The sequence below is a fragment of the Nothobranchius furzeri genome, chromosome 7 (assembly GCF_043380555.1).
Source record: "Nothobranchius furzeri strain GRZ-AD chromosome 7, NfurGRZ-RIMD1, whole genome shotgun sequence".
In the NCBI taxonomy this organism is placed as follows: domain Eukaryota; kingdom Metazoa; phylum Chordata; class Actinopteri; order Cyprinodontiformes; family Nothobranchiidae; genus Nothobranchius; species Nothobranchius furzeri.
The window spans coordinates 75,691,891-75,702,503 of record NC_091747.1 but is presented as its reverse complement, the minus strand read 5'-3'; the positions used below and the strand labels follow the sequence as shown (position 1 = coordinate 75,702,503).

General features: G+C 45.7%; 1 protein-coding gene across 1 annotated transcript in view; it reads left to right on the top strand.

Moving 5' to 3' along the window:
- The window catches only part of LOC129167036 (uncharacterized), a 10,823-nt gene extending 6,409 nt beyond the window's left edge, over positions 1-4,414 (top strand). Inside the window, exon 7 of the mRNA XM_070553456.1 lies at positions 3,917-4,414. Within this exon, the coding sequence (XP_070409557.1) occupies positions 3,917-4,214 (298 nt within the window). The 3' untranslated portion in view covers positions 4,215-4,414. The remainder of the gene's footprint in view (positions 1-3,916) is intronic.
- Positions 4,415-10,613: the final 6,199 nt, after the last annotated feature.

Sequence of the window (10,613 nt, the reverse complement as noted above, 5' to 3'; positions counted from 1 at the left end):
GTGAGCTGTTTGTATTGGTATGTTGTTTGGTTTTCTCTAAATAAGGAGCTGTGCATTCAGGGTAAACATCTCTACTTTGGTTCCATCTGTCTAAATTGCATTGTTCCAAAAGTTTAGAGGTTAATTAAGATGCATCTTTGCATTTCTAAGCCAGGCTGCTAAACTTTAGAGAAGTTTTTTCCCCCTCTGCAACCATTAATTTCTATGAGCATTGCAGAGTCAGACCTCTGACCTCAGAAATAATTTAAAGAAAAGTGCACCCCTGGAAACATTTGCAAATGTATTTTAATGTTTTCTACCTTTAAATAACTCCCAAATAACTGGAATATCTTTGGTATGCTCTTATTGTGTCTTGTTTCTAACAGCATTTTTTTGGTTCTTTTTAAAACACAGAAAAGTTTTTTTTTTTTACCTTTTTTTTCCATGTCCTGTCTGGCTGTGAAGCAAGCAGAATTGATGTCTGAATGCTGGTAACAAGCCTTACAGATTTACTCTCAGGTGGAGCATCAAAGCGTCTGCTTTTAATGTCACGCCTGATACTTAAAACTTTATTGTTGTTGTTTTTGAATGCTTTTTAATTCCGACCAGGCACGGAGACAGAGGTGAAAGAGAAAGGAAGAGACAAAAGATGGGTGGGTGGGGGGGGGGGGGTCCACAAATATAAACAATAATGAACAAGAATCTGCTTCTAGACCTGCAGAAAGAGACGGAAAAAAGGGACACAAAAACAATACATCAGGAGCAAGCTATCACTGCATCAACTTGATGAAGAAATATATAATCAACATTGTTTAACTGAACGATCACACAATAATAAATCACAGTACAGTTAGTGCCCACCACAGCCTTAAGACATGTGTTGAACATGCCTAAGTCCATACTTATGAGAGCACCATGTGAGCACCTGTGTGTGTACACGCGGTTGTTTATGTAAGGTTTCTCTATAGGAGCGTCCAATAGAGAGTGTGAGGGGCCACAGATCTGCCCCCTAAAGATGTGCAGGAGACCGAGGGAGCTCCAAGTCCCAGAGATCCAGGAGTTGCCCCAGAGCACAGGAACTCCAGGGAGACTGCGACCAGAAAAGCCCCCGCCCCCCTCGAGAGGCGCAGAGGATCGCCCCGGGGGACCAAAACCAGCAGCCGGCAGAGTCCCGGGAGATATCGGCAGCGAGCCCACAGGCCCGACCGCAGCCTCCCACCCCTTAGCCGGCCGAGCCAGGGACCCAGGGGGCGACCACCCCCGCCGGGGACCCAGCAGAGCCCAGGGACCCAGACCCCACCAGGCAGCTACCGGGATTGGTCAGGCAGATGCCAAAAATCTTAAACTCCGTGACCTGGGAGCCACGACCCAGGCAGACCAAGGCACCGCACCCCACACCAGGTGTGGCAGGGAGAGGGGAGTCGAAGATCTAAATCACCAAAAGAAGTCCCAGGAGAAGGGAGGAATCAAAGGCCCCACCTGACATATACAGTCATACACAAACACAGTCACACACTCCCTCCCTCATGCTCACACATGCACATACAACCAAAGACTTACAAAAATGCATGCCGGACACCCACTCATGCTCCCCATACACACCTCTGCTGCACATGGGGTACAACCATTACCGGTTCCAAGAGTTTGACCCTTTCTGCTGGGGTGCTGATGAGCAGGCTCCCCCGCCCAACGCTGAGCACAGCAATCCACCACCCCAGACCCCAACCAGACGGCCAGATCTCCCTCCTAGCCTCCAGCCCCAGGAACCCAAGCGACAACAGAGGTGTGCTAAGACCCCTAGTCTTCCTCCACCTGCTCCAATATAGTGTTAGTGAATGTTGATGAGGTGTGGCTGTGATGAGCGGGCAGTGCGGGCATTGTCTGGCCTATGCCAGCTGATGCCACAGCACCACCCCACTTTCACCCACTGTCCTCGGTGTCCAAGTGCAGTTTAAAATTGGAAGTGGGCACCGGCACCCGGGAGGAGGCTGAGATATCCCCCTGCCAAATGCCGTTGAATGTGCTCACTCCCAAGGCCCTAAGTGTGTGTTTGTGTGGAATGTCATCAGTGGAAGTGTATAAGGTGCAAATAAAATTGGGGGGCAGGTTGCCACAGGAATGCGGAAATGGGGTCCATACCCGCACTCCCTGACTTGTCCACCCCCCAAGGTCCTACGTGCATGTCTGTGTGATGATGTGAGGGAGCAGGAGGAGAGAAATGTGTGGGGATGGGGAGGAATGGCTGGTTGGGCTTAGCCCTCCAGGGAGCCAGCTCCCCCATCGGCCCCAATAGGCACCTCTGTTGTCAAAATGCCACCCAGGGCATGGAGACCCCAGCCCATCCTGCCAGGGTCCAAAGCAGCTGCGTTACAGAGCCTCACGGAGCCTAAGGGCACCAACCCAGCCCCACCCCAGCAGAATATCTATGCCCATCCCTGCATTTGCACAACTTCCAGAATATATAAGACATAGGACATCCAGGTGAGGTTTGGTCCTCCCCCTCCTGGACCTCCCCCTCCCCTGTGATGGGACAGCAGAGGAGCCAAGGTCTACCCGAGGCCCCTGAACCCGGGCCAGGCACTGCTGCATGTTCCTGCCTTCTTCCCGTTGTTTTTTTTTTATTTTATTTTTTTACCTTACTGACAGTTTCATTTGCCGACTGCAAAACTCCCTCAGAGCTGACGCTGATGGTGGCGTCACTTCCTTCTCCGTTTATCCGCGGACAGCAGAGAACGTCGTTGCCCTCTGCTACACAATCATGGGGAAGACAGCTGACCTGACATTTGTACAAAAGACGACCGTTAACACCTTAGATAAGGAGGACAAGACACAACAGGTAAAGGGGCTGGCTGTTCACAGAGCTCTGTGTCCAAGCTCATTAATCGAGAGGTGAGGGGAAGGACAAGATGTGGTAGAAAAAGTGTGCAAGCAATAGGGATAACTGCACCCTGGAGAGGATTGTGGAACAAAATCCATTCAAAAATGGGGAGGTTCACAAAGAGTGGACTGCAGCTGGAGTCAGTGCTTCAAGATCCACCGTCCACAGACGTATGCAAGACATGGTGTCTTGTGTCAAGCCACTCTTGAACAAGAGACAGTGTCAGAAGCTTCTCGCCAGGGCTAAAGACAAAAATAAGTGGTTTGCTGCTGAGTGGTCCAAAGTTATGTTCTGTAATTTTTGTATTTCCAAGGTCCCAGAGTCTGGAGGAAGAGGAGAGGCACAGAATCCACATAGCTTGAGCTCCAGTGTGAAGTTTCTACAGTCAGTGGTAGTTTGGGGTTCATCAGCTGGTGTTGGTTCATTGTGTTTTCTGAGGTCTAAGATCAGCCATCTTCCAAGAATTTCTAGAGCATTTCCTGCTGCTGACCAACTTCATGGAGATGCAGATTTCATTTTCCAACAGGACTCAAGTATTGCACACAGTACCAAAGCTACCAGTACCTGGTTCAGGGACCATGGTATCCCTGTTCGCCTGACCTTAACCCCAGGAAACTATGGGATATTGTGGAGGAAGATGCAATACACCACACCCAACTATTCAAAAGAGCTGAAGGCCACTATCAGAGCAACATGGGCTCTCATAACACCTGAGCAGTACTTTAGACCAAAGGAGCCCAAACTAAATACTGAGTGCTGTACATGCTCATACTTTTTAGTTGGCCAACATTTCTAAACCTTTTTTATGGATTGATCTTAATTGATATTCCAATTTTCTGAGAAACTGAATTTGGGACTGTCATTAGTCCTCAGTTATTATCAGCAAAGAAAGAAATATTTGAAATGTATCCGTCTGTGTGTAATGAATGAATCTAACGTACAACTTTCCTTTTTGGATGGAATTACTGACATAAATCAACTTTGTCATGATATTCTAATTTTATGACCAGCACCAGTATTTCATCCTGTGAAGCTGAGCCTCCTCTGCTCCTACTGCAGGGTGCGCCCTCTGTCTGAGTCCGTCAGCGACCTCTTTAGAGAAGTCTCTTTGCTGCGCCGGCGCATCACCGAGCTCACTCATCGCCTAGCAACGCTGCAGCCATACCTCCGTCGCCACGGCTACCGGGGAGAAGATGGAGATGAGACAGGAGGGAGCAGGGCTCTGAGAGGGGAGGTGACAAGTCTCACCCGGTACCCCCTGAAGAACAAAGGGAGGCCAAGTAGGCTGAGGGGGACCCGGGTAGTGGGGAGGAGACGGGTGAGGATCCTCAAGAACAGGAGATCTGGTTCAGAATGAGTCACATGGACTGGGGGAAGTAAAGAGAAAGTTACGCAACGATCTGTGTGAGAAAATTATACTCATCATAGACTCATCTGGTCCTCTGAGACCAGGAATGATATCTGATGTCTCAGATCTTTATTAAAACTTTCTAATGGCTTCCATATTTTATTAGTTAACTGTTTCCTGTCTGAATAAAGTCCACGAGGCTTCCTGTAGTCATTTCAACCCTCAAGTGTTCTGTAACAACATTTTATTATTAAGGAGGAGGAGAGAGGTCAGAGCACGCTGGTACAGACCGTTCTGAATCAATTTAAGTTTGTTGGTTTAATAATTTGAAAACCAGCAGTTCTTTCACAGAAAGATTCAGAAGATCCCATAAAAAAGCAACAGGCAGGATCCTGTTTAGGAGTCCTCTTCTTTAAACAAACAAGTACTTTATTTAAAAATAAATTTCATGTTGATTGTAAGATTTCACCACAAAAGCTACATCAAAAGTACGCGGAGAATCTTCAGATGCTCACATGATGCAGCACAGCTCGCATGCTGTTGTTTTTTTATATTTTGGTCAGTTACGTAGACAAGATACATCAATGAGTTTTCACCTGCATCAATGAATGATAAAGAAATTCAGTAAAGAAAAAAGCACATCGTAAATCAGGAGACTGGTTTAAAGGGTGCTAGTGTTTCTGTTCTTTGTTTTTATTGAAAGAAAAAAGGTTTTAAAATGTTGTGTCTCATTGGTTTGTTTCAGTGACACAACTGAGAGTTGAGTTTGAGTAATTTCTAAAGAAATTTGTTGGCGTTCCCTAAACAAACCACCACAATAAACCCATTAACAGCTCCAGTAAAACTAGCAGTCGATAACAGTGAAATTGTAATTCCTATTCTGATTTCAGATCAAACTCCAGTTAATCTACTAGGAAGAGATGCGTTGTGTAAACTAAAAACAAAAATCTGGTGCTCACCAGAAGGATTTTATGTAGACAGCTGTGGATTAAACTTTCAAATGACTTCTCAGACAGAACACTCTAAGGTATGGGGTCAGATGGGTGCCAAAACATTTTGTTCACATACATAAATTATTTAGGCTTTTAGAGTCATTTTTGTGAGAAAGTTTTTTTACTTTTGGCCAAACCAAGTGATGTCAGCTGAGGGAGTCCTGTTAGCTTAATCCAGAGAAAAATATGGATTCTAATGCTGGCTCTGACACAGAGGAAAATTTAAATGTTTATAATTCTACTTATGATGGACCAAAACCATAAAGTTATTAGTTTGCTGCATGCCCCATAGAGCAGAGACAAACCAGTGGGACAAACCATCGACCTAAGCAGAGAGACTGAGGAGAAGCAGCGGGGTGGGGTGGGGGTGGGCAGCAGGTGAGTCACCAATGCTAGCTTAAACTCGTGTGCTAACATCACAATATCGCACAGATTACTATCATGTACCAGACAATTAAAAATAGCACCAGTCAGTTAATATAGTAAACAGTATAGTATATAGTATAGCGTGTACCATTCCACTAATATCCAACAACTTCGCACAGCCATTGAAGAGGAGTGGACCAACATTCCACAGGCCACAATTGACAATCTAATAAACTCTATGCGAAGAAGATGTGTTGCACTGCATGAGACAAATGGTGGTCACACCAGATACTGACTGGTTCTGAGTCCCCAGACCCCCAATAAAGTAAAAATCTGCACATTCCAGGGTGGCCTTTTGTTGTGGGCAGTATAAGGTACACCTGTGCACTACTCATGATGTCAGATCAGCATCTTGATGTGGCACACCTGTGAGGTGGGATGGATTATCTCAGCAAAGCACAGGTGCTCACTATCACACATTTAGACTGATTTGTGAACAATGTTTGAGAGAAATGGTAATATTGTGTATCTGGAAAAAATTTTAGATCTTTAAGTCCATCTCATGAAAAATCGGAGCAGAAACAAAGGTGTTGCGTTTATATTTTTGTCGAGCGGAAATACGTTTTAGTGTAGCTTTCCTTCCAACAGGATTGAGGCTTTAGAGATTATTTCATCGTAAAAGTCTCACTTTATTTTTACACACTGCTCCTTTAATATGATAACACCAGAAAGCACGATGAATATGTAAGTGGCAGTACAGACATCTGTCCTGCCTGTCAGTGGCATGTGAATCCATCCATCTCCAACTGTTGAGTGTTATGTTCGTAGGATAAAGGTGGGGCTCCATCCACCCGTGTTTAATCCTAAACTAAAGGATGCCGTGCTTTTGCCACAGGGTGTCAGTGCTCTCCTGCTGCTCTGATCAGATGTGACATTACCTGATTCACGTTGGTCTGATCTTTTGGTTTGTGCTCAGCTAAAGTCAGGACAGGTCCCAGCAGGGGGTGCCTACTGTCTGCTAATGCAATTACAGCCCAATGGGCTTCTTGTGTGTTTGTTTTTTCAGTAAATGGTAAATGGTAAATGGCCTGTATTTGATATAGCGCCTTCTAGAGTCCTGGAACCCCCCAAGGCGCTTTACAACACAATCAGTCATCCACCCATTCACACACACATTCACACACTGGTGGGGATGAGCTACACTGTAGCCACAGCTGCCCTGGGGCGCACTGACAGAGGCGAGGCTGCCGAGCACAGGCGCCACCGGTCCCTCCGACCACCACCAGCAGGCAAGCTGGGTTAAGTGTCTTGCCCAAGGACACAACGACAGCGACAGACTGAGCGGGGCTCGAACCTGCAACCTTCCGATTACGGGGCGAGCACTTACCTCCTGTGCCGCCGTCGCCCCAGTGCAGTGTGTTTTCTGTGTGAGCATTGTGGGGCTCAGACATTCAACTTTACGCCTTCATAAAAACTTTGCCTGGTGTTTCTACAGCAACCGGTCTTCTCTCGTCCTCTCCAGTAACTTGTCACTACTCCTGTAGCTTTTCCTCCTCCCAGCTGCACCCTGAAACCCCTTTTGTGTCTCAGCTTTTTGCCTCTGACTTCACCCCCACTCGTAAAACTGTAATCTATACATCAAACCCCCACCTCACACCCCGTTTAGTCCTCCCCTCCCTGCCTTTCTCTCTGTGCTGCTCTACGTGGGCGTTAAGCTCACGCTGTACTTTCCATTTCGGTGCTGTATCGTCAATGCATTGTTGCATCTGATCCAGTGAAGATGCTGTGGGAATACTGTATAAATCTCTTTCCGCGTTTCTCTTCCTTCACCCATCCTCCCTCCCCTCTCTGGAAAAAGAGCCAGTTGCTAGGTAACAGTTAATTGTCAAGAAGTGGTTACATGTGTTGTAATGCATCCTGAGGTTGTTGGGCTGATGCCAGAGCCAGAGAGGTGAGCAGAATAAATTGTTTTCTTTCTTTTTTTAGACAAGATGAAAATACTACAAAAAAACTTGATCAGGGGAGATTAAAGCATTTTTTGTTGTTGTACCACCTCACTTTGTTCTTTGCCAACATCCAAGGCCGCAGATGTTAAACACTCTCTCACCCAATCTGTGAGCAAGGCATCGGTACTTTTTCAAACTGGCTGGTTTCTTTAAATAACTCCTGTTGCTGGTCAAGGCTTTCACAGTTAGGAGTGAATGTGAGGAGCGAGGGGGAACAAGGTTCAGGAGCTTTGATCTACGCTCTCCATTCACTTTGCATCACTTTCCTCTCCCCGTCTCTCTCTCTGGTCTACAAACACATCCAGTGTTAGAACCCTGCTTACTACACAAGACAGAAAAGAGCAAATAAAACATCAAATATCAACACTTTTTCAGTCAACTTTCTTAAAGGTGTGGAATTCTGAAAAAAAAATTTTTTAAAGGTTTTTTCCTGATGATTAATGGTCACTCTGATTTTTTCATGCAGGCTGCGCATGAAAACCGTCTCCTACACCCATCTCCTGCTTTAGCTTCAGATAGACAATAAATGTAGGATTTGAAAATCCTCACAGATCTACGTCACACTGTGAGTTAGCATTCATGGACTCACCCATCTTGACTCATGATGGCCAAGGTTGTTGTTTTAATGTTTAGCAATTAGCCGCGGACATTTCTGCTGGTTTAAGCTAACAGTTAGCATTAGAAACTTCACCTCATGGCAAATCTCCATGTGCAGGACAAAAGTGAATGTAAGATCTCATGAAGTCCTGTCTTGTGTTTCTCTGGATCTGAGTAGGGCAAACTTTCCTCTCGACTCCATCTCTGGTGGGAACCCAAATCTCTAGATGTGATCCCTCTAGCACAGGGGTGTCAAACTCAGTTTTGCTCTGGGGCCACATTGAGGAAAATCTAGTCCCAACTGGGCCAGACCAGTAAAATTAAAGTATGCATAAATTAAAAACTGCTTCCGATTGTTTTCTTTGTTTTAACACGATCAACATAAAACAAAGCTGGAGCCTGAGGACAGTGTATCCAAAATAGTTTAAGCACGACATCACCATTAATAATAAAACACCTGAAGTGTATTTGAAAATGTGAAATACAAAACAAAAAACCCAGACTATTCCTCAGTAATTCAAATAACTGATTCACAGATCACATGGTTATATCAGTTTCATGTGTGTCTTTGACTCCTGATACCTGACATCTTTTAGCTTTCACCAGCAGTTTAATTGAAAAATGAAAGCTTATTTTCAGACTTTACATTGTAGTCTGAAAATAAGGTTTACACAATCATCTCGCGGGCCGGATTTAGACTGTGTGCGGGCCTGATCCGGCCCGCGGGCCGCATGTTTGACACCCCTGCTCTAGCACATTCTGGGATGGCTTAAGCTTGGTTTATGCTTGACGCATTCACTTTCCGCGCGGTGATGCGGCTCACGGATGGAACGCGCTTCACAACTCGCAGCGTTTATGGTTCGTGCGGCTCGTCTCTGCGATGAGCCAATATTCTCCCAAACTGTAGGGGGCAGCATGGAGCTCTACGGCATGCATCCAACACTACACCATAGTATAAGTAAAAATGACTGTTTACAACACGGCATTTCAGCATTTTTAACAGCGTCCTCGTCTTTTCCGACAGTGCGAGCTATTTCCCTCCAAGAATTATTAACAATATGTTGATCACGGTGATCTCTGAGAGCTGAATCATACAAATGTCTGTATTTACGAACCTCTGCCGTACTAGTTCTTGCCGGTCCGCCATGTTTTTCCGCGTCCGTCCGTCCGCGTGGTTAGAAATTTTCCGAGGTGCGCGTTGCGGAAATTCTGGGCCGTGCGGAGGCGCGGCGGAGGGGCGTGGTTGTTAAAATTACGCAAAATGACACAACTTTTCCGCGCGGAGCCGTGCGGACCCGTCAAGCATAAACCAACCTTTAGAGGTCTCCTCTTGCCTAAAACATTCGTTGCCCATTGGCATCCAAGGGTGTTCCTAACCACTGTCCCAAACCAGCTCCTCCTGATGTGGAAGACCAGATGCTCCATGTTTAGCCCCTTAGCCTGACTGAGTCCAGTCACTCTGAAAGAAAAACTTATTTCAGCTTTCTGTCTTCTTTTGGTTTTCACCCAGAGAACATGAATTTAAACCAACGTTTAAATTGAGACGTTTAGCTCCATCTTCACCACAACGTGTTCGACCACAGAACTGCATCCTTACTAACAACAGTCTTGCTTGTTTCAGCAAGCTCTGGACCAACTGCAACACAGGTCTGCATTTATTGAGTCAGCTCCTCTCTAGGAAAAACCGATGCATCGTTCAAACTCAAAAAGTGAGAATGTGGTGCACAAGTTCATTCATGTCGGTGATCCAACTTAAAAGGTGAAACGTGTATGAGATTAACTCAATCCGTGCAAAGCCGGAAAATTCAAGCCTTTATTTGTTATTAATTCAGGAGGTAGGGCGGGTTGTTCATATAATTGGAAGGTTGCAGGTTCGATCCCGGCTCCGACCAGAGAACGCTGCTGGTGTGTCCTTGGGCAAGACACTTAACCCACCTAACTGGTGGTGGTCGGAGGGACCGCTGGCGCCTGTGTTCGGCAGCCTCGCCTCTGTCAGTGCGCCCCAGAGCAGCTGTGGCTACATCGTAGCTCATCTCCACCAGTTTGTGAATGCGTGAATGACTGATTGAGTTGTGAGGGGCCTTAAGAAGGCGCTATACAAATACAGACCATTTGCCTTTTTCCATTATGGCTTACAGTTGATGTAAACCCCACTTTCAAAATCTCAGACAATTAGAGTATTGTGAAAAGATTCAATATTCTAGACTTAAAGTGTCACACTAATCAGCTGATGACTTTAAAACACCTGCAAAGGGTTCCTGAGCCTTTAGATGGTCTCTCAGTCTAAGCTGGATTACTGACACAAATGGACTTTGCACCATATTCTCATTTCAACGGCAGGATCTGAACAGAAATCTTGAAAGAGATTAAACAGCTGACATTTAAAATAAAAAGAGCTAAATCAAACGTAAACATTTACCACAGTTAACATGATTCTATTTCTATCT